General features: G+C 34.9%; 1 protein-coding gene across 1 annotated transcript in view; it reads right to left on the bottom strand.

Moving 5' to 3' along the window:
* LOC127853530 (E3 ubiquitin-protein ligase rnf213-alpha-like) overlaps positions 1-24,893 on the bottom strand; it is a 69,329-nt gene that overhangs the window by 21,630 nt on the left and 22,806 nt on the right. The window contains exons 25-70 of the mRNA XM_052388084.1: positions 24,452-24,694; positions 23,628-23,808; positions 22,851-22,978; positions 21,790-21,864; positions 21,233-21,339; positions 19,607-19,751; positions 19,296-19,485; positions 18,941-19,187; positions 18,629-18,775; positions 17,919-18,027; positions 17,370-17,535; positions 17,073-17,241; positions 16,238-16,374; positions 15,494-15,691; positions 15,024-15,146; positions 14,790-14,910; positions 14,302-14,543; positions 12,996-13,101; positions 12,763-12,873; positions 12,390-12,482; positions 11,840-11,983; positions 11,285-11,445; positions 10,597-10,819; positions 10,294-10,464; positions 9,744-9,806; positions 9,477-9,586; positions 8,774-8,911; positions 8,399-8,561; positions 8,168-8,244; positions 7,570-7,711; positions 7,226-7,419; positions 6,280-6,462; positions 5,432-5,564; positions 4,977-5,168; positions 4,688-4,821; positions 4,346-4,553; positions 3,618-3,745; positions 3,044-3,348; positions 2,750-2,894; positions 2,457-2,622; positions 2,081-2,243; positions 1,561-1,766; positions 1,231-1,458; positions 926-1,119; positions 689-794; positions 107-207 (exon numbers count right to left, since the gene is read on the bottom strand). Coding sequence (XP_052244044.1) covers positions 107-207; positions 689-794; positions 926-1,119; positions 1,231-1,458; positions 1,561-1,766; positions 2,081-2,243; positions 2,457-2,622; positions 2,750-2,894; positions 3,044-3,348; positions 3,618-3,745; positions 4,346-4,553; positions 4,688-4,821; positions 4,977-5,168; positions 5,432-5,564; positions 6,280-6,462; positions 7,226-7,419; positions 7,570-7,711; positions 8,168-8,244; positions 8,399-8,561; positions 8,774-8,911; positions 9,477-9,586; positions 9,744-9,806; positions 10,294-10,464; positions 10,597-10,819; positions 11,285-11,445; positions 11,840-11,983; positions 12,390-12,482; positions 12,763-12,873; positions 12,996-13,101; positions 14,302-14,543; positions 14,790-14,910; positions 15,024-15,146; positions 15,494-15,691; positions 16,238-16,374; positions 17,073-17,241; positions 17,370-17,535; positions 17,919-18,027; positions 18,629-18,775; positions 18,941-19,187; positions 19,296-19,485; positions 19,607-19,751; positions 21,233-21,339; positions 21,790-21,864; positions 22,851-22,978; positions 23,628-23,808; positions 24,452-24,694 — 7,216 coding nt within the window. The remainder of the gene's footprint in view (positions 1-106; positions 208-688; positions 795-925; positions 1,120-1,230; positions 1,459-1,560; positions 1,767-2,080; positions 2,244-2,456; positions 2,623-2,749; positions 2,895-3,043; positions 3,349-3,617; positions 3,746-4,345; positions 4,554-4,687; positions 4,822-4,976; positions 5,169-5,431; positions 5,565-6,279; positions 6,463-7,225; positions 7,420-7,569; positions 7,712-8,167; positions 8,245-8,398; positions 8,562-8,773; positions 8,912-9,476; positions 9,587-9,743; positions 9,807-10,293; positions 10,465-10,596; positions 10,820-11,284; positions 11,446-11,839; positions 11,984-12,389; positions 12,483-12,762; positions 12,874-12,995; positions 13,102-14,301; positions 14,544-14,789; positions 14,911-15,023; positions 15,147-15,493; positions 15,692-16,237; positions 16,375-17,072; positions 17,242-17,369; positions 17,536-17,918; positions 18,028-18,628; positions 18,776-18,940; positions 19,188-19,295; positions 19,486-19,606; positions 19,752-21,232; positions 21,340-21,789; positions 21,865-22,850; positions 22,979-23,627; positions 23,809-24,451; positions 24,695-24,893) is intronic.

Genomic DNA, 24,893 nt, shown 5'->3' with positions numbered 1-24,893 from the left:
ATAAATTCAAATAATTAACTAATAACAAGAAGCATACATTTTAAACGTGAATTAATATATATTTGCGCTGTGTTCATTAAAGTTTGTAAACCTTTTGTTTACATACCCGATGCTCTCTTTCAATGCAGCAGTGTTACACGTCTTTAAAAACTTTTCCACAGCATTAAAGGACTTGATTTCTTTTAAATCAATATCATCTCCAAGCAACTATAAACAGTAAAATCCGAAAAAAATACAATAGTCGATCACATGATTACATATACTTAATTGTTTGAATACGAGTGTTAATCAACATACTTTATGAACGACTCGTGTTCACAACTGCACGAATCACAGATAAAACAAATATACACACACAAAACAAGGCGACCAATGTGACTTACAAATATAAGACATTTAAATGTTACTAGATTATGTAGACTTTATACATCAAATCAAACACCAGGAGAAAAGTTATGGTAAGATATGTGTACGAGTATATACATTTTAATGCTAATGTAACGAAGTGTGTATATACATGCATGGACTATTTAAGTGGGCGTTGGTAAATTGTTTTTACTAGTTAAGACAACCGAACCCCAACAATTTAGGGTTGTCTGTTATAATCCGTTCAAGAAAATGTAATTCAATAACACTTGATACTCTAATGGAGGTGTGCGAGTAAAATGCATTATTGTTAAATACGAACCACCCAGAGCGGCAAAATATGTTTGATGCGTATGTCGTCCTCCGTTTCTTTCATTACCACATTCTCCAGGAACATTTTCAATACTACCACTCGGCTCCACCTCGAACTACAAATAAAGAAATGGAAACACCAGGAATAAAAACATAACCTAAACTCAACTTATTTTTTGCTTAACAAAACGTTGTCCAACAACTGAAAACTGACATGCAATTTGAATGTATTAAAACTTGAACTTACCTTGCCCTCTTTATAGAGCCAATACTGTGGTATCCGAAATTTATCGGATCCTCTCCATGTATATGCAAAACTGTTTCCATTACTGGTCGGTACTGATACACTTTGGTCAGCCATTTGCACTGTCCATTTCTATCCTTAAGGTCTTTGGGTGAAGGATTTAAATTTTCAACAAGCAGGCACAATGTTGAATACGTCTGCAACATAAAAATGTTTCCATCAAATCTTCGATCATTTTTTCGGAAAATCACCAAATATCTTAAAACTTAATAAACGCATATTTACGGACTCGTTACTCATATACTTACAAACTCCTGTTCCTTGAACATGATATGCTCCGGATTAGCTTTCTTTATTTCCTCAATTTTGGCGCTACAATGCGGCCAGACTTGGTTGACGCTTCGGAAGTATACGAGTCTACGTGATAATTCTTCATAAGCGAAACGGACACATACAATATGGTACAGAAGATCTGGGGTTTCGCTACTGGTTCCACAAATGTCTGCCGTTCTAAACATGATGGTCTGGACAACGATCTGTCAAATATTCGATACATGTTGCACAATATTTATTTATGTAAGAAAACGTTTCACCAATAATACTATTTGACATAAGTCATAACTTAGAAAAATCCTTACGTTCAGTTCAGCCTCTTGTTCAACGTTGTACACAGTGTGTACAAAATCGTGAATGTAGTCTTCCAAAACATCCTGCAGAGATGGATTTAAACTTTGGCCGGATTCAGAGTCAGAATTGACATGCAGCATAGCTTCCATTTCTAACAGGATTTGTCCACTCGGACCCGACTTCAACCCGATAGCACACTTGTTGATACGTTCGTGTCCTGAAAAAATAAATCGCTGTTCAAAGGTCCATAATTTAGAGGTGTTTTAGCCCGAAATTATTAACAGTAAATCTTAATTAAACGGAACGTTAAGTATGCAAGTAGAACAACTCTCGTTTCTTTCGAATTTTTTAGACACAAATTGCCATGTTGCCAAAATACGACATTTTTTATCATTACTAAACCGTCAAGATGACTAAAAAATATTCTGGCGTGTATGTTAAACTGTCGGGGCATCTGTAGTTCATCCTTCAAATAATAAGGACGGGGTATGTGTACTTTAGTGTAGCAGGCTAACAAATTCAAATACGTACCATTTTCATCGAGTACTAGAACTTTGAACAATTCTTCAACGGTTTGAATTATCACCCAGGAAAATGGAAATCGAAGTTTAAATTCGTGTCCGTCAAATCCTGTACTTGGGACAATCATTTCTCCAAGCTCAGTTTTACGCTTAGGAGACTGGAGGTCTGCATACTAGAAAAAACATATTTAAATAAAAAAAGTCGTTTTCAAAAATACGATGCTGAACAAAACGTTATCTTTTAAAAAGACAGTGTATTATGTAAGTTACGCTTCGCATAAGTAAAAAGAATTTGATTATTAAAAATACAGGTAGTACTGACAGATAAATGCACACACTATGAACAATGTAAAACATTAACACACATATAAGTATGAAAATAATACCATCAGCGGCAATGCATCACTTTTGTGTAACCACGCCAGCCATACATTTCGTTTCCATGGACTGTCACATGTTAGGTGGTCCAAGTTGCTATTGGTGTCAAGGTAAGCGAATACACCAGCAAGCACGGGCTTTACCTTTGATACGATTGTATCATAACAAGACCGCCTACAATGAGCAATCAGCAGCATTTAATATGCGCCAGTGTACATAATATTCACATGTAAATCGTTGAAAATAAATAATAGTAGTTAAATGAACTTGCAAAAGATATTTCAACGACTTTTTAAATCACCTGAATGTTCCACTTTTGGTGATGTTTTCCACAGCAGCCGCGTCTTTCGTCATCCATTGCTTAGCAAGCATTGAACCGCGTTCTTTTTGTTTGAGTAATTGTCCCAGCAATATGAGGACTCCGGTAAACAAGTTACTTGAGTCTTCTGTTGTAGAACAAACACAAACAAGTTTAAGAGATGTATTATTTTTATATTAAAACCAGACAAATTTCAGAAATATAGTATTATTTTCAAAAATAGATTAACGAAGTCTTTAAACTCATTATATATGGACGCTATGAACATCAAAATACCTTTATTTGTGTCATCAATATTTCCAAAGGCGTTCAGAACGATATCCACACGTTTAGTTTCCCGTTGTGCAAAGCGTTCTCTGTCTTTTACCATCGCCAAAGATGGTTGTACACATCGCATTATAATGCCTACCATGTTTATTTTGTCTATGTCCGGAATTTCTAGTCCAGTGTTCTGCACGTGATCTTGATTTACTTCCATAACTGTGTACTTATCCTTGTCAATTGTTTCACTAGATTCCACTTTAATAGACTCATCAGTTCTTCGAATTCTAGTAACCGAATATTCCATTTCTTCTTGGTGCCTGTCATTAGTAAACGATTAAGGTAATGCAACAATAGGAAAACGACTAAAAAATTTCCGAGCTCGTCATATTTTTAAAGCGACTTTTTATATTGATACAAGTTTAGTGTGTGTTTAAATTGTTTTGCACATACTATTTAGCAAAATAAGTTGGAAATTCTAGGTTTATGATATAAACGCTTAAATTTATGTTTTACATTGCTTCTATTGTGTTTTCCATAATGCAATTCTGTGTAAATTATACGGTTTATCTGTAAAAGAAAATAATACATTGTGGAATGTCCATGAATGTCTAAGAAGAGTTCACTGAGCGCTTTGTTCTGAATTTCATTTATGCTTGGAAGGCGTGAATCTTCCGGATACAAGTCGTCGATGTGAACGGAATGCCATACGCCGCACTGAAGAAAGCGTAAATGTACAATATAACATCGGTTTTTGTCTCAAAATGTACTTTCGTTAATATTGGTGCCGATAGATTCTCACTAATTCTTCTTTACTAAGTAATATGACAATAACTCAATGTATTCGCACACAAATGCAATTTCAGACTCAATATGTAACAGATCGGTATCTTTTACAAATTTAACAAATTTAATTTTGATGTACGAAAACAACTAGTATTTGATTTGCACACGTTACATAAAATGTTGTGCGTTCTTTCTTCTTAATTATAAAAATAAAAATTGCCGACACCATGCTGTTTTTTTAAACACGGGCGTATATTGTGTCAATCCAATATCTTACTACTTTTAAGGCTCGTTAAAGTGTTTGCTCATCAACACGTTTTTTTCTGCATGCTTCAGAATTTTGATTAAATTACACACCAGGTTTCTTCGTTGCACGTTAGCTTGAATATTTTTATTATCCAATACTAGATATGTTTATTACAATAGCTACTTCTATACACAACCACATTGTAGAATTGCGTATTTGAAAATATTGTTAGTAATACGTAGACCTGTTGAGCTATCAACTTTGGTGCTAAGTATAGGTTTTACCTGAAAGCCATTGAAACAACCACCAGCTTTTCTTGGAAGCTGCACAATCAAGACGATATGGGTGGGCTCTACTAAAATCTCCCTCACTTTTTCGAACTCGTCCATAACACAGTACCTCGCGCATGCTATCAAGTTAGAGTTTACGTCACCGGAATCACATTGTATAACCAGGAGGCTAGTCTGATTATAGTTTGCTTCAAAATGTTGCCTGTAAGTGAATCATTGATTACAAACACCCTCATCATAATTAATTCGTACATACGCTGCAAACACATATAGTAATAATTTTGAAAATAAAGACATTCAAAGTTAAATGTTTTATATCAATTTTACTGCACTTACTGAACGCGATTACTGAATTGCTGTTCTGTGTCAAAAGACGATAGCGATAGTATTTCAACATGTTGCAACACTTCGACGGCATTGGAGATTTCTTTCTCGTGGTTTGAGGCCAAAAGCTTTGAATGGCATGTGATCTGAATAAAAGGATGCGTTAGAAAGTTTTTTTATCATCATCAGATGCACGAGATTAGCATCACAACTTGTGCACTCATAAATGGTACGTATATACAATTACCATCTTCAATTCAAGTTTTACATAAAACATACTCTTACTCTTGACTAAATATACCTGAGCAAATAGCTGATCACATTTTTTGTCAAAAAGCATGTGTTTCAGGTAGTCAATTGCGCTTCCATGAGCTTGTGCTTTGTGGTAGTGTCGATTCATTTTTTCCCGCTCTAATCTGTCTAACTGGTTTTCTCGAATGGTGGCCTCGGGAGTAGCACACCAAAGCAACAGCATCTTCCCTTCTTCAAGAATCTACAGCAATATTTACATTGTAATGTAGAAACCAATTATCGGTTGAATGTGGAAGCATTTGAATTTTAAACGGCGGAAAAAAATCACTAAGAGTCCTATCTGATATACTCCAGGTATTTGAGTTGCTATCTAATTATAAATTGTCGTGGGAAACCAATGGTATGTTTCTGGAATAACCAAGGTACTCTAAGGTACAAAAACAATTTTTATGTAAAAATAGCAGATATTTATTTTATTGATACTATGTTGAATCGTTCACTTACCTCTTCATCAGAGTACTGTACATCACGGTTTTTCGCAAGTGTTTCACACACGTGCAAGATAATTGCGGAACATGTGTCTTCGTGATATCCGATAAAGATATCTCCAACTTCCATTCGACGACTTTGTTTATGACTGGATAAAACACAATTACTATAGTAACCCCAGCTTTCACTGTTTTAATTTAATTTTATATTATAAATGTACTGTTCCGATTTATAAATTGCCTTGAAATGTCAATGCTTTGAGTCCCTTGCCTTAAATGAAATAATATGTTAAAGATCCATAAACACTGCTCAATACTATTATGCTATATAACATCTTTCAACAAAAAGTTCCAGGCTTGTTACATTATGAAGACAATAATAACAAGTAACATTGGTGTCAACATGTTAAAAACAAACATTCTGCCACTTTGTATCATTTTTAAATCGTTTCACGATATCATCTTGTTTCGTTTTACAATTGATCTCGAGTCAGGATCGGATTCATTTGGTTCGCGTTAGTTTGCATAATTCGGTGTGCACTTGACTATGTTTTTATTATGTCAGCATGCTATTAAAATAGATAACGGCTCAATTTCAAAATAATGGGCACATCTCCGCATTCTTACAAGACCACATCTAGCGATGAAATGTGTGCTATTGCTATAAAAAACACTGATTAGTTTATGGGTCAATGTTATTTTGCGAAGTGTTCATTGATTTTGAATGTTTATGGATCTTTAACACAACATGTTTCTCCTGATAATGCTTCTCCTGTTTCATTTTTGCAACATAATATACATGGATATAGCTGCAGTTGTTGATCGATTTATAAAAACTTCTGCAATAATAAACATTATCCATACTGCAAATGCAACTGCAAAGATTGCGATGCAAAGTCTTTAGCCCAATTCTGCATGCGTCCTGCCAGAAGCATCTGTCGCTCATCCAGTATGGTATTGACTGACAGGAAATGCTTCTCCAGTCGATTAATCAGAGGAATCGGAAACTTCTTGTACACTGTCTGCTTCTCCGCGACGACAATCAACCTAAGAACACAATTAAGCCATGCACACGTATTAAAAATAAAGTTTACTTTATACGATTTGACTTTTGACAATATTAAAACAAGATGCGTTTGTGAAACACAATGTCCCCCTATATGATGTTTGACCTTGAAGGATGACCTTGACCTTGTGAAGGATGACCTTGACATTGACCTTTCACCACTCAAAATGTGCAGCTCCATGAGATACACATGCATGCCAAATATCAAGTTGCTATGTTCAATATTGCAAAAGAATTAATAAAATAAGCGATTTGGGCCACATATATTTGACCTCTGACCTTGAAGGATGACCTTGACCTTGACCTTTCACCACTCAAAATGTGCAGATTCATGAGATACACATGCATGCCAAATATCAAGTTGCTATCTTCAATATTGCAAAAGTATTCATAAAATTAGCGATTTTGGCCACATATATTTGACCTCTGACCTTGAAGGATGACCTTGACCTTGACCTTTTACCACTCAAAATGTGCAGCTTCATGAGATACATATGCATGCCAAATATCAAGTTGCTATCTTCAATATAGCAAAAGTTATTGCAAAATGTTAAAGTTGGCGCAAACAGACAGACAGACAGACCAACGGACCAACAGACAGACAGGGCAAAAACAATATGTCCCCCACTACTATAGTGGGGGACATAAAAAGCAATGTATTGCCCGAAAAAAAATTTATATATCATATTAAATTGACCTGAATATATCAAATTGAGTTATAATACATAAACAACAGATACCTACCTGAAATTCTTATGAACTGGACATTTAACTCTGTGGGTTCCTAGGCCAAGATCCACGTATCTCTCGCCTCCAAAGTACACATAGTACTGATTCAATGCGTCGTACAGACTTTCATAGAGATTCTCCAAGTTCAGTAATACCACTGTGTTTCCTGTCTCCATGCAGACCTTAATCTTGTTTATGTTACGACAAACCTATATATACAAATAATGTGTATCTTTGATTTAAAAGAAGTTATTATGATATTTACTTTACAGAACTTATATGCAGATAAGCATGTTTGAGCGACACACAAATTCCCAATAATCTCCCGATCAGGAAATACAAAATTATCCAAAATATACCTGTGTGTATTCCTGGTCACTTCGGAAACTACTACCAAAAATGGTGATGGGTCGAATTTTGCTTCTCTTGGAGAGAATCTGCTGCTGTATGATGGCTAGAGCTCCGTAGTTGTCGGTAAGTAATAAAAGATAACGACTTTCTCTACAAAAATAGGTGTATGCTATTTTTTCATTTAAGCACAAACAAATTAGTCAAAAAGATTCCATTTTCTCGTAAAACAATAACATAAATTGTTCATTTAATGCATGATATTTCTATAATGAAGATCAGAACAATGAACTTCGCTGGAGATACGTCATTCAATCACGAAACACTGCATTAATGTGCTGTTCACAAGTATTTCCAAAGGCTTTTTCGATGAATTGTTCATAATATAAGAAAATTGTATCTATGTGAACAGGAATTGTGTTTGTTCACATATTTGTCAACTATTACGTTAAGCATATCCATATTAATTCTCGCAGATTTTATCCTCCGAATACATCAAAGTATATTTGTTATACTTTTGGTATTAACATTCGAGTCAAGAACTAAAAAACAAGATAAGTGCATTATTGTATACAAAACAGCTCTTTACAAAATAGTTAACACAAATACCCTTCTGTTTTCAAGGAATCGAAGAGACAAGCTTCAATCAGTCCTTTTGCGCTACAGTCAGGACCTTCCTGGTTTGGCTTCAAAAGGAAAAGAAAATTCATTGATATCATATGATAAATATTGTTTAAACTTTAATTTCAACGTATTCGTATTAATTTACACGCTTTAAATTTGATAATGAATATCAAAGACTCAGTTTATATGCAGCCTTTGTCCCATCGGGTAACTTACATCAGGGTTACAATGCATTACGTTTCCAAGGTGTTGTTTAAAGCATCCCTCAGGATCTACAAGATCCAGCCCTCCAAAGTTCCTCTTGATTGCATGAAGCATTTCCAACCATGTCGGTTTCCGTTTGTTCTTGGCCACAAAACCATACACCATTTTCACCAAACTTGTAACAAACAACTTTGTTTTAATACGAGTTTCAATCCGTTTTCTATTCCATATATGTTATATTTCATATTTAAATATCCCGATATGTATCATAATATATATGAAGTTAAAATAAGAAACCAGCCATAAATACGTTTTGAGCATAAGCACAAGGAATGTTTATGTACTCTTAAATATTAAAGATCAAGTTTTGAGTATCCGGATAAATACCTGTAAAAGTCACGGAGTCCATAAAACTCGCGCATCTCTTCTGAAGCCTTTTTGAAAATATCCAGGTAAGCAACCGACAAAGGACCAATCAATGGTTCAATGAACGACTCAACTTCTTCCTTTGTTTGGCATATTCCCCTATAAAAATTATTTAACAATGTCACACAAATCAGATCATTTTAAAGGACACATATCAATAGTCATTTATTTATTGTCAACCAAAATGTATACTCATGGTGAGTAAAACATGTTCATGAACATGGGTACGATATATAAACTCAATACGATTAACAAATAACGATTAACGATTAACAAAGGTGGTTAAAACAATACATGGAGATGTTATTTAGAGCAAATACGCCCAACTAATTGTGGCAAAACATCTGTTTTAAAACGCCTTCACGTAAACGGTATCTCAATTGTTCTTGAATGCGACAGAATATTTAATATACAAAAAATAATGTTTTGAAATTGGACATTTCGTTCGGAAATGAAACAGTGAAAATTCTATTATGACATCAAAGCGCTGACTTTGACATACCACCTGAAAGTTTTAAATGCTTTTTTAAAGTTAGAGAACGGATTAACTTAGAGGGAACGTCAGACAAATTTAGTCCCATAATGTCTCTCCTCGAATCTTAAGTTATGTAGGGTATGATAGCCTCAATGCACATTTTCATGTGTTGCTTCACGCTTTACTCACTTCGCGCTTGTCTTTAATTCTTCCAGATCTGGAACTTCCCGCTGAACCAGAATACCTCTGTTCATCTTCGCAGGATCCAAAGCCCAGTTAGAGATACCAATGAAAGCAACCTAAGTTAATACGAATCTACATATTACAAATCACGATCATCGTAATAATATAACAAAATACACTTTGATAAATGTGCAAGTCACACAATTTAATATTCAACAAGTCAACAGTAGCCTTAGACCGTAGTTTAAGATAAGTGGTTCATTATACACTGACCTTCTTGTGTGCTTCTGGAGTTTCATCCCCCTGACATCCATCCTCCAGGAGTGGGTGCAATGTCTACCATTGCCAAATAAATGTACGTTCAATACATAATAACTTCAATATCAAATAAACAGTGACACAATGAAGAAGTTTAATTATCCTGTTGCAATTTGAATAAGAAGCTTTTACATACGACACGTTCAAACTAGTACAAACTATCATGCAAGAGTAAACGTAAGAAGAGTTTACCATATTGCTCCGCTTAATGTAAAACAACAGCGTGCACGTTTAAACACATGATACAAAGGAACCAAAAAGGGACATTTTCGTGTTTTTTATGAAAAAATAATCGGGGCAGCTTTACAAAGGTATTTGAATATTATGGTTACAAAGTTTAAGTACTGTGTATTACACCATTGATAAATGCATAAATCAATGGTCGATAATAACTAAGTATCGGCTCAATAATGCACGAAAAGGCGATAATAATTAACATACACGTACGCCAATGCATTAAAACAGTAATCAAATAACTCATGACCGGTATTAGAATCCTTCATACTTTAAGCGGCATACGTGGGCTGTCTTCTGCTAAACCAACTTCATCAAGCACAACAGCTGACACAAACGTATCCAAGTCTTTGTCCTTCTGAAACTGGGCGCACTGTCTAAATGTGCCAACAATTCCATCAGGTGTTGACAATGGGCTGCATTGAAATGACACCATCTGCACCTGCGTAATTCAAGACGATTGCCGATAATTACAAACTCAAATATAAGTACAATACACATAAAACCGCAAAGATGTGATACAACTGACATGCAATCACTGCAAAAAACAGTTTGCACACTGACGGTGTTTTACCTGTTTTAGGTGCTTAAAGAGAATAAAGCGCGCGCTATTTCCCTGCATCGCATCGGCAACAATTGTTTTAGCGAGCGACTTTGAACTCCCAGGTTTGCCAACAAGAAACAGTGGTATCCGTAATTCGGTGCAAACCACCATCATGAAGACATTCTCTTTCAAAGCTGTATTGCGGGCAATATTCGGATCCAATGCAACATTGTCAAGGAATACTTCTTGACAGCTGCAAAAGATACACTTAATGTATTAATACGGGTGAAACACGTATGCATTCCTCGATTTTTAGGAAAGTCTTATATATACATTTGCAAATTAAAATATGTTTCGAAATGGTTTGTGTACATTTATATAAGTTAGAAAATAAACCTGGTATTTAAGAAAGTAAATATGAAACAAATATGGAGTAAAATTGCGTTTCTATGTTAATCGATAAAAGTAAGATACAAGGTATTTTGTATATATAATAATAATCTTATAATCAACTTAAACAAAAGCAACTAAACCGCAGATGCTGCTATTCACAGTAGATATGCTGAGAAATTATCATCTTCTTCATCGAATGGACAAGGTTGTCACCGTAATTACTATGGTTATGAAAGAGGTTTTTTGCACGAGATCGTTGTATTAGTATTATTACACCGAACACGTGAAAAGTACACATTTCCATTGGCAAATATAACATAATTACCAGTCAATTTCTTGCAATATCTGGTCTGCTCCATCCTGCAATTGGCATGGGGCTGAAAATGCGTTTGCCACTCTTTTCCTGTACGCGTCGCGAGTCTTCAAACAAGCGTGGTAGCAAACTCCCAGCGCGAGAACCAGACTTCTTGTTAGATCATCAAGACCCTGGTGGAAAGAGTTAAATACATTTTAAATGAAACATAAATATAATGTTCGTTTACAAACTGAGATATATGTATACATATATATGTCTACATAAGAAATGCAGTGGTTTTTGTCAAACATTTCCCGTTAATAAATCATAGTCAAAGTGTTCCTCCGTAGCCCCTTGTATATTGTGCTTGCAAGTTTGATATGTAATTGGAATTATGAATTATGAAAAAAAAAGCTTTTAACGCATATAGTAACTTGGAATTATGAGTTAGGAAGAAAAAGTAATGCTTTATAATTATATACAGTTTGAAAAGATTGTTTTTTGTGACCATTTTGGTAACCTGTAAAATGTAGCAATTTGATTCTATAAGCAGAAGTAAATATTGCAAAAATATGTTAAACATACTTTATTTGTGTCTTCTTCTTGGTTAGCTAATTTTATATCCATTTCATTATACAAACATCGGTTATCCTCAGCTTCTCCGTAAAACCATGCCATGACAGTCAACACTCGTTCTACATCTCTCAATGAGACAAAACTGCATTCATCCTTTAAATAAAAATATATACATAACTTTGTTTTGCTTAACGCACTTGACAGCCTCCGTTTATCTCAACAAATATGAATCAAGACACTGAAGCCATCACATTTATTCAACTAAATCCTAGGTGCAAACGTAGCATGGTGATTGTAATAATAGCAGCAAAACATATCGAGAACCGAGCGATTACAAAATAGTTTTTTAATATGCTGACACATGTTTTAGCCTTTTGAGAAAACTGAAATTTCTTATGGCTAACTAAAAACTAAAACAAACTACCATCGTGTGCAAGTTCCAAAACTGATCTCAGCTGTTAAAACTTGACCATTATCTTACAATGAAAGAACGGACATTGGACAGATCATCTATACGCAACACGCGCATAAACATTTACATACACTTATGCATAAATACCTCTTGATCACGCATATACTTCTGTGATGCCGTTAACACATTGCTTACGACCTCCACAAGTCCCGATGTTTGCGGCAATCGCTCGTCAACAATCTAAGCCAATGAAGAACATATTATAGCGAATATTATAATTCAATCCCAGGTTCAAACAATTGTATATGAAGAAATGCATATATACAAATGTTTCTTTACAAATACCTTAAAATGCATACACTTATCATAAGAACATCCGTTTCGGATTTGGAAAGTAAAGCATATGTGTATGCAATATTTTATTAGAACTTAATATACATTAGACAATGTTATGTATTTCTATACATACTAGATTTGTAGAGTATTACAAGTAAAACAAATATATGCATTTGAAACCTACAGCTCGTTTGACCATTTGGCTGATGTACAACTTTTCAACTTCAGTGTTAAGCTGCCCAAAATCCCACACAAGAGGCAGCAAACTTTGTGGAAGCGGTTGAACTCTATACACCTGAAAAAAGGAAGCGGTAACTGATCACACAAATACAAACAAAGTGCAACAGCACACACGAGAATATCAAAGTGTCATAATTAAATCAGTTGTTTCAACAGCTTCTTATTTGATTTGGTTACCAGACGCCTCATTGGAATTCGTCCAAGTTTGTCTGTTGTTTCGTCAGCATCGACATGGTACCCTAAACCAGCCTGTTCTAGTTTCTTGATAAGTTCATCAGGATGCCTATAATAAACAAGAAACCGTCGGAGACGGGTGATGCTCCGCAAAGTTTTTTTTGTCACAATATTGCACTATATATTCAGGTAATAGGAAACGTCTTGAGGGCACAGTAGTTGGGGGGACAAGAATTTTTTTATAGAAAATTTCAAAGGGCTATAACTCTGTGAAAAATCATCCGACCAGAACCCGCTGATAATATGCACATCTCCTCTTGGTAGTGAAGCTTCCCATAAAGTTTCATTGAATTCCGGTCATTAGTTGCTGAGAAATTGTCCGGACAAGAATTGCACTATATGTACAGTCTATGGAAAATTTCAAAAATTTCAAAGGGCCATAACTTTGTGAAAAATCATCCGACCAGAACCCGCTGATAATATGCACATCTCCTCTTGGTAGTGAAGCTTCCCATAAAGTGTCATTGAATTTCGGTCATTAGTTGCTGAGAAATAGCCCGGACAAAAATTGTGCACGGACGGACAGACAGACAGATAGACAGACGCACACACGGACAGACGAAGCGGCGACTATATGCTCCTCCAAAAATAAATTTTGGGGGAGCAGAAATATATTGAGCACGTTTTGTTGAAAAAGTACCTGTCGTGCATCATTAACAGCATAAACCACTGTATATAATACATATTAACTGTTATAAGGTTTCTTAAGCAGATTTAAATGTTCAAACGTATGTTCACATAGGTTGCTTTAGATGGGACGGAAACAAACACGCCTTACCACCTAAAATGTTCCAAAGTAAGGCATGTTTCAATCATTAGGAAGTCACTTTACAGTATAGTATTAAATATCATATGTTTTTGTAGAACGTTACTGATATATTCGCTGAATTGTTCATTGTTTGTGCAATTGTTTTAGTTATTTAAACATCCCATTAAAACAAATACCCGTTAAACGTTGTCAGCTCCAGGCGAAAAAATTCTTCCGAGAAAACATGAAACTATTACACATATTGTGTAATTCAATTTCAAAACTATATCTGACAGACGTACAAAGTATCTGACATTGCTAATATATTGCGCCCCTCCCTCCCGTTACACAAAGTCCTGTATCCTCGCATGGTTTAATAATTCGTTGATATACAAACATGAGAAAACTGAAAGTATGTGCTTTGAGTTCGAAAATAAATTTCATTTTGATCAATGGTATCTAACGTCAACAATACTAATATAATAGAAAATGGTATCTTACTTTCTGTACGGGTTGCATGCTGCGATCATTTTCAGGTTTTCACACAGTTTCAAGCGTCCGCCGCAAATGGATTTGTCGCACATGATTTCCTTGATTATTCCAATCGCTTCAGTGGTGTTTGCCTCATCAAAGAACAGTACCGTGTACATGTGACGCCCGTATTTCTCAACATTTTGATTTGCGATTACTTCCGCCGCATGAACATTTCGTTTAATGTCTTCTTTAGTCGTTCCGCCATGAACCTTAATAGAATATTTAAAAAGGTTTGGTTAGCGATAAAGCAAGCTCTAACCGCAACGACAGACAAACAGATAAAGAGAGCGGAAGGACAAATGTTGAATGTGCAGGTTTCAATATTATCAAAGTTGTCAATACCTTCACAAATATCATATTGTTAACATTGACTTCTGGTGGACTAGAATAATGGAACATTTGTGATATGTTCGATTAAGAAGTTGGATTCTTACATGTATCAAAGTTACCATTACCTTCATCAGAATCATGTTTTGGACTTTGACCCCAGGTGGGCACTGCAGGGCACACATAAACTTCACGAGCCGTGTTTTACCACATCCGGTTTCTCCCATGATTATGACAGGAATATCGCATCTAAAAAACACTCTCACATGACGACATTTGATTTAGCAACTGCAATTACGACATGCATCAATAACAAGCAGACAACAAATCCTAGCCAGAACATTTATTATTGAAACATGTACCTAAATCGCATATAGATCGCCATGATTTTCTTGACATTGTCGGTTGTAAGTTCATATGTAGAGTCTGGATCATGCGGCATTTCTATGCCCATTACGTTGCACAACTTGGTAATCTTCATGTCCCTGAAAGATTAACAGAATGCTCAATGTTGTATTTAAATATTAAGCAGTTAAGTATTTAAATAAACATAGTCTGAGCATCGAACAAAAGAATTTAAATTTTCATTTTCATCCACGCAATAAACCATAATTATACACACGTATATCGAATGTGGAATTTGATGATGAGGTTATTGCCTTTTTTTTTTCAAAAATATTTGTTTCTTTTTTTGAATCGTACGATGCAAGACACAACGTTCTAATAAACATAATGATCGACATTCCTTAACATTACTTCTAAACTTATAGACTTATATAAACTTATATTATATATATACAAACGCGTCCAATATTAAAAGAACACAACCCACCTAGGGAGCGCATCAAAATTCTCTTGCAATGGAGCAAGATTTCTCACAAGTGCGTCATACAAATTCTGGGCCATGATAGATCGTTCCAGCAGTTCACCCGTTTGTTGATCTTTTAAGTTCCCTGTAGCTCGCTCAATGAAAAACCCCAGGAAGGTGAATGAAAATCGATCGGAGTTGAAGAACAGGTAAGGATGAGGGCTAAGTGCAAAAAAAACACAACCAAACGTCAGAATGTTTCTTTCAAAGATTCCTTCATCATAGAATACAGTTTAATATATATTTCGCACTTTCCTACTTGTTCACAAACAAACAAAAACAGAACAGCACATTTCAAGGAACATGGTACGTTTATGCACGTGCGAACGTTTGCGTCCATTGTAAAAAAGAATACTCTAGTGTAAAAAACAAACATTTTTTGTTCGATCGCAAAACGCCAAAAAACCCACACACGTTCAGGCATTGTACGCGCATGTGCAAACGTCGAAGTCAATAGGCCGCCACCATTATATACCTTTATAAACAACTAGCAATGTATAAATTGCACCAAGTAGACCATTAAGCAAATACTAGCATCAGTCGCCTGATTGAATAAAATGCATTTTTTTCGATAATCGACCATCTTGTGGTCAGACAGCAACTTAACATTTAATAAAATAAACACTCATTTAAAGCATGTTCAATTGATCAACTTCGGGAGGTTGTGCGACCCAAGTATACCCAAGTACACAAAAACACCGACAATACCTGCTTTCCCAAGTGCGTCTTAAAGAGAACCGATTTAGGATCGCTTCATCTTCGTCGTTCTCACCGTCTTCAATTGCATCTGCAGGGATACATCCTGGGGATTCTTCGCTTATTTTTAGCGATCGTGTTGAGAAGTCCTGCAGCATAAAAACATGATTACCCAATACCTAATGAAATTCACCAATAATTGGGACGTCACACAAAAACGTGTTAAATCTAACAAATAAATTGTATTTGTATGTTCCGTGTATCAAAAACCATCATAAGACAGACAAATTGTTATATATTTAATAAATGCAAGAAAAACACACACACATTTAACCGGTGTTTCAAACCAACTCATGTAACACTAAAAACAAATACTGTATACATTCCATAGTTCGTATAAATTAAAAACTTTGTTTGTTTTTTAGTAATGTACATTTTAGTAAATATATTAAATAAAAAGCGTTATCTCTGTGTCAACAGCAACGATTTACCAGGGGCAGTTTACCTTCATTGACATACATGTTTTAAATGAACACACACCAAACATAAAGCCTAAATATATAGAGAGCAATATATACACATGTTTACACGTATAAATACTATATTTAAAAATGATTTTTGAATGCAAATCTCAGGTAATATTTTATTCTTATTTGATTTTATTTATCATTAAGTGATCATGCTAAGTCCCCTCTTTATTAACATGTTAATAGTTTTGTTTTATTTAAATCGTCTTTCTCCTCATATTGAAAATATTCTAAATTAGTTTCGTGTATATATTTGAAATCAATTAACTTAAAGATAAACTTAAAAGCAAACGCTTATTCGTGTCTTAAAGGTAGTTTACCTTTGACATTTGCATGAGGAATCGCAAAACAAAAGTTGCAAATCCAGGTAAGTCTTCTGCTGCAGCCGTGCTCACAAACGAATTGTGTTCGAAGTCTACAAGTTGCGTGTTTAGGAACCACACAAAGTGATGCAGCTCAGACCATGATGGATTGTGCACACCACATCGTCTATAATAGAATTTATCACGCATGCTTTGAAATACTCTTCAATTTCTATAACTTATGCACATAATAAAACCTTCAGAACTTGGTTGAACAAAACCTGTACCTTAAATTGAGAAACTAGAGAAAGCTACCTTAAAAGAACTGTCAAACAAGTTTGCGGATTCCCTTCCGGACGAGAGGGGTCGAGATCGTTCATCTTGCCACCAGTGTCCAGCCGTTGTAAATACTGATACGTACGCTGGAAGACTGGACCTTTGAACTGCTTTTCGTCAAAGAGCTGATCTGTCACTTGGTAATCTACATGAAATATGATTATATACATTACATGTATACACATTGTTAATGTCAACATCCTGTAGGTCTCATAGCTGTTCATTAAGTCAATATATCGTCAAATTGTCTAGGGTATAGTTCATAGGTACAATGAATAATATGACAGGCAGTTAGCTCCTCTAAACAATACTTGATACTTCAATATATGGCAGGATAAACTGTGCAGCCTTCATTTAATCCTACAAGCCAGTGTTTTATCTTTGCACGACGTGACAATAAAAACAGTCAAGAACAAAGTTAGGGTACATGGAGTTAAGTCTTTTGTGAAAGCAAACATAAACAGTTTGCTCAGATATATTGCTCAAATCGCTTCACTTTTGTGTGAAATAAATAACTAACACATATACCTGCTGGTTTACCATTCTCATCACCGGCATAAACGCTGAGACTTTCCTGCGGTGTTCTACACTTCACATCTGGCATAATATCAAATATTGGATGGGCGTATTGTATCCCCTAAAACAAATACACAATTATTCATAATAAATACAATATCACCCGACGCCGTATGTCGTGATATGTAGCATGTTGTTATTGAACGCCTTAGCTTAAACGAGGACTTTACTCCTGGAATTTTTACGAAGGATTATAAAGAAAATGCACATACACGACTTCAGGGACAATGTCTGACATTGTCCCTGAAGTCGTGTATGTGCATTTTCGTTAATTGTCTGCAAGTTTAAATGTTGTACGTTTAAAAGTGTAAGAGTAAACCTATTAACGTATATTAATAATCATGATGCTATGGAAAATTTACTTGGAAAAAGGGTCAATGAGTTTCTTGATTTTTTCAACGTACGACGATACTTAAAAAACGTAGGTGCACGCCTGTGGACAAGTTTGCGTCTACTGATACACAGACGCGTACAGACAGACAGATTTCAGTAAACACATTCTACTTTGTAAAGGGATATTATAAAATATCTATTTATTTATAGTATTCCGATAAAAAACATAATTAAGGCAACTCAAGTGATAAACTGTGTACAAAATGCACGTATCATTTATGAAACCGTAACTCAGCATTGCAATAACTAACAAAATAAATCCTACGTACTTGGTTCTCACGAGTTATTTTCATGATGGGCATTGTTTCTATCAAATAAAGATCAGCTGTGCTCCGTCGCCACACGTAGCCATTTTTATCCATCAAACAGTCGAGGATCAGCAAGTTGAAGAGAAGAAAATCTATTCCTTCTTGAACCTTTGAACAAAATTACAGTTAAATCATGTATTAGTGAACTGCCCATATACTGTTTTCATTATAATAAAACAGTATTTGTTTATGTTAAATTTCGAGTTTAGTGGATTGTAGAGTATGCAATGGGCAATATTCAAATCTGAGTTGATTATACGAATCACAGCATACCTCGTGGGAAATGTCAATATGGAATATTATTGCAGTGGCTTTTCCAGGCGTCGATGTGTGCCGAATCAATGTCTGTATTACATCGTGCATGTTGATGTGTTTTTCTTGCAATGGGATTGTCACAAGTTTAATATCCAAATGTTTTGACTTTGAGCCCAAATGAGCAATCAACGTTTCCGATCGTCGAGTTACATACAAGCTTTTCCCTACACCAGCACGACTCGATTTAACGATCCGCGCTGAAGACCTATTTGAATAAAAGCAACCGTATTTTGGAAAACATGCCATTCGTATGTTAGGTTTCAGTATTATGATAATGTATTATTTCAGAACGTGTAAATCATAAAAGGTATACCTATTAAAGTCAACAACAGCTGCAGAATCTTCGTTTGTTTTAGGAACAGTCAGTTTTTCAGCCACATATGCTCCCAACGCCGGTTGACTAATTGTCGGAACTTGTCGAATGTATTTGTCCAACGATGACACAAACGGAGAACGGTATTCGTTGTCCGACCCACATATTACAAAAAGGCGGTATGCGCGATCTTAAACGAGAAAACATAAAAGTGAAATAATGGAGAGACATGTTTAGTAAAGTAAACCGGAATTGCAAATAAGTGTATACATGTAAAATACTCATTTTAAAGAACATTCCGAATTACGTACTTTCTTTGTGGTTTGTCTCCAGAATGTGCGCCTCTAGGCTTTGTTCTGCAGCCTCGCTGACATCGTAGTCCAATAAATCAGCATTCACAAGGCAATGGATCTTTTTTCCGTCACCATATATAGAGCGGCGCCAAAATATCTCAACCTACACCAAGTTTATGATATAAACTAATTTAAGGCTCTATGGAACTATTCTTAGGCTGGTATTCCATCTATCCGCATCCGTATCCGCATCCGTATCCGCAAAATCATAATACGGACGCTATATTCCATTTATCCGCATACGTAGAACATATCGTTCTTTATCATATATTAAATTATATTTTTTTAGATAGTTAAATTTTTATTTTATGCTTTCCGGTGGTTTATAAAGAAATATCAGTGAATTAAAACTGATAATTTCACCGTTTCAAACAGTGAAAATTAACAGTGAAAATTAGCGATAATTTCCATGGTTTAGTGTGAAATATTTTGGACGAAATGACGTCATTATCCTAGCGAAATTCTTTAGTTAAACTCTTTAACAATGTATACAAACTGCGAAAAAAAGCATAGAATAAAAAGAAAAATTGTTGAATTCGGTGGAATATCGATTTTAATTCACTCGTGAAAATATTATTTTCTATGATCACTCGTTTATTAAAACCGATAATCCACCGAATCCAACAAATATCCTCTATATATTATTGAGATAATTATTATGAAGGACAAGCGTACATTTAAGTAGATATAAGGTACAAATCATCATTCTGTCTGTAAAAGAATGCAAATGGTATTACTTGAAACATCTTCTTCTAGTGCATTGGCTATGCTTTTCCAAACATTTGTAGTGAAATCATAGTCCCGATATGCAGAACTGCGTTGGTTGTATACTTTCGGGTAATTGTTCACGCATTTGATTAGTTGTTCAGTTGATTGTTGAGATGACAGCTCACTTCATCGTGCTAAATGCCGTCCGTATCTTGTCCGCATCCGCATTAGAATGCTCACTTGAGCGTTCTTTTGCGGACGCATATTACGCGTGCTTATATGCGGATGCGGATAAATGGAATAAGCGCAATGCATTTCAACTTGTTCTTTTTTTTACGGATGCGGATATGCGGATGCTGATAGGGACAGATGGAATACCAGCCTAAGGTGGTAAAATGCACGTTTGCAATATGTCTGATTGTATATGTACTGATTTTATTTACATTATTTTTCTATTGTACTGATCATAAAACCAGTGCCCCCAGGTAATGAAATTGGTATTTACAGTATGACAAGAAGTACCTTTATGCTTCTTAGTATATCATACATTGCACATAATTATCAAATGTCATTTCAACTATGAACCAAGGCTATACTAGATATACAGAAATCTATATAAACGATCAAATATCGGTAAATATACAATTATATACTTATACTTCTGTTCCAATTCTGAAATTTAATTTTAAAATTCCAAAATTTAATTGATCAAATCTGTTGTCGAAGCCAACTAAGTAATTATCTATTTTAAGCAATGTTATTCATTTGAAACATTACAGCCATTCAATATTTTACCAAAAATAAAACTGATTAAACAGAGAGTTATTAAAATATCATAATAATTTATAAACAATATTATTAGTGTAATCAAAAAACCTCGTCTTTCGTTGTGTTTGATGAACAGACTAACACTTCGTCAGACATTGGGAGCGGCTGATCTTTGTCGTGCAAATAGATCGACAGGGTCACCTTCAAGATCTCTTCTGTAAACGGAAGTGCAGGAATACAGATTATAATTCACACAAATTTAACCATCATACATATTTGAACAAATATGTTTCTTTAATTATAAAGTATATTCTTCAAAACAAAATCAACATATCGACTTCGAACGAAAGCAACAATGCTTGCTGCTAGAATATAGCTTGTTTTACACAAATCTTTATTGAGCATAAAAAAAACAGTATCGATCAAATCTCATATAAATTTAAAAGCTATATTTTGATGTATTTTGTTAATGTTATGATGTAAGGAAAATAGTCACAAATAATGATTCCTCATGAGTATTAATACAATTAACAGCAGACCGCACATAAGAGATTCATAATACCTTTCACTATCCAAAAAAGGAAACTTCCAACCTCTATCTCTATGCCAACGGCAATGCAAGCTCTGACAGTATATAGAGCAGCATATGTTAAACATATACTTACCAGTTGGGCAAATTATAAGATTTGGCTCCCCCTCGATATAGCCCTTTGCGAGTTTTCTTTCTACAGTGCCCCGCTCTGAAAGTTACAACACGATGCCTAAATCTATAGACAAAAGACATCTTTCAGAACATGGCAAGCGATAGTAAACGTACCATGCTGGCCCTGAAACGAGAACTTGCCTTTAATGTACACCAATATGTATGATGAACATCATTAACATAGTAATAAGGATTGAGTACTTAGTATGGCTTAAAGAACAGAAACAATGTTTTCCTAAGAACGTAGTTTATGGACACACTTGACCCAGTTTCAAACTTGGTCGGATTATTGCCAAGATTAATATTATGACAAAGTTTCATAAAGATTGACTTGAACATTTATCTTCCAGGGTGAAAACAATGTTTTTCTTAGGCTTATCCTGGCGAGCTAGTATGTCCGACATGTACAATCTCATTCGAACTTGGCCATTCTAGTGTCAGGATAAATAGCCCAACCAAGTTTACAAGAGCCATGAAGGTAGCTTTGTTGGTAAATAGGTATTTTGATGATTTGTTCTAATGAGCAAAATTCAAACATTCCCTAATAATTGTCAAGATTAACATTCTGACCAAGGTTTACGAAGATTATCATTAATGTGGCTTCTGGAGTGGCCACAAGGTTCGTCTCAGATTTAATATGGCGACCTGGTAAGTGGACGCGCGTTGCTCACATTCAAATATGTCAAACATATGGTAAAGATTAACATTCTGTCAAGTTTCACCAAGATTGTGCTATAAACATGGCTTCTACATTAGTTGCAAGATGTTGTAAGGTTGGACCTCCTGACCTTGTTGTTGGACGCACGTGAACCAAATTTTAAAGATAAACATTCTGACCCTGTTCCATTAAAATTGAAAGTAACATGTGACATCTAAAGGTTTTTACAAACAAAACGTTGACAACGCACGGCGCACAACACACGACGACGGACCCTAGGCAAAAAGTGATAACAAAGGCTCAATTTGAGCACTTCAGAGATCCAAAGTAGACTGTTCATGCTAATTAACTATTAATATACCAACCTGCAAGATGCTTAAGGACTATACCCAAGTGTTCCAAGCTTAGATAGTCGCTGATGTTTGATGAAATGGACCCGAGAAAGCTTTCCCAAAGATCTGTTAGCCCTTGGATCAGTGGAGCAACACCAGAGCTTCATAGCAAAAAACACAATAAATATTTATTTATTCAAACAAACCTTACTTTGGAAATGGTGAATGATTTATATTATGAAAATTACGTATTTAGATAAAATCGTTGCTATTATTATTATGATGATGACTATAGTAGTTATGACAATAAAATAATAATAATAACTATCATTATTATTAAACATATACATATGATATTACTGATCGATTTAGGAATGTGTGATGACAAATATGCGTATTATATAAAATTGGCTGAATAACATGTGTTGTTTGGTAAAATTTTAGATTTAAACAAGAAATGTGTTTTTCAGAAACACTATGTCCCCTTCTGCGCAGCTTTGACTTAGTATTTTTGACCTTTGACCTTTAAGGATGACCTTGACCTTTACCACTCAAAATGTGCAGCTCCATGAGATACACATGCATGCCAAATATGAAGTAGCTATCTTCAAAATATTAAAAGTTATTGCAAAATGTTAAAATTGGCACAAACAGACCAACAGGCAGACCAACAGACAGGGCAAAAACAATATGTCCCCCACTATAGTGGAGGGGGACATAAAAATAAATACCATTTAAAAATAAAAACCTATAAAATACAGTCACGTACAGTGTGCTAGCAAATTAACTAGATGTCATTATAATATATACCTATTAACGTGTATTTTTGCTAAGCTATTCTCAATTATGGATGCCATAGTGGAGCTAGAATCACTCCAGCCAGAAAATGTCGGTTCAGAAGTTTGTAATGGTTGATCAACATCCACTTGGTCTTTAATTTCATCACTGGATTGTGTTGCTATTTCATTCTCCTCGATACACCACAACAAAGCTGTTGATATAAAATACAAGGGATAAGTACTGTGGATGATAAAAACTACACGAGTACCATGATAGCATTGTCTTTTTTGCACATGCATAAATACTAACAGAACAAATAGTGATAAGTTTAAAGTATATAAGTACATTAATAAATAACAGCCAACATAACAAAGCTATTGGATTTCATAAAACAAATACTTACAACTGATGGTAAAAACCTCTGCACAACTAATACAAGAACATTTAACTGAGTTACAATAAAACACATAATTAAATTAATTACGTCGGACAGAAAAAGTCTGAAATGGAGGAAACACAGACAAAGTTGATGTGATAATATAATACATGATGGCATTATTAATTGTTGGAATGCCATCAGTTCAAGAAACACATTCACTGGGTTTTAGCCGAGTTTGTTTTTCAATTAACCTCACCGTTAGACCTATCTATCGCATTCTTAATTTCTGCGTCACTTTTTACATGCGGATTGCCATCAAAAACATTCAAAGAGAATAGAAAAGACTCAAAACCTCGTTAATCGTAACACTAACCTACCGAATAAGTGATTCTTGAACATGCGTTCAACATACTCGGTTATCTAAATGTTCAAAATATTATAAACATATTATAATACTGTTGTGTAACGAGATTACCTTGCGTAACGTCCAGTTCTTCAATATCGTTCGAATCTACGTGCAGTATTGACTTTTTTGCTATGTGTTCATCAATTCCAGCTGAGACAAGTTCCTGCACAAATAGTTCCTTTTTCACGTCGAGAGCTGTTTCAGTGTCAAAAGTATTTGACTCTGCATCAATTGTTGGTACGGTTTGTACTGTCTCGCGAATAGGGTTATCAACATCTTCTTTTGCAGAGGTCATGGCCGCAATCAATTCGGCTGACAAAAAGGTGTTCATAAACGATATAAAATCCAAACCAACATGTGAATTATGTGTCTGAAGCTTAATGTTAATGAAAGTGGTGATGTTTTTTTTAAAACAAGTGTTTTAGTGATATGGCTAGATAAAAATGTTATAACCATCTACGGTATAAGTAGTAGAGTATAAACATGTTTTTTAGAAACAAAACGGTAACAT

The sequence above is a fragment of the Dreissena polymorpha genome, chromosome 12, assembly GCF_020536995.1.
Source record: "Dreissena polymorpha isolate Duluth1 chromosome 12, UMN_Dpol_1.0, whole genome shotgun sequence".
NCBI lineage: Eukaryota > Metazoa > Mollusca > Bivalvia > Myida > Dreissenidae > Dreissena > Dreissena polymorpha.
This window is presented reverse-complemented; position numbering and strand designations above follow the sequence as displayed.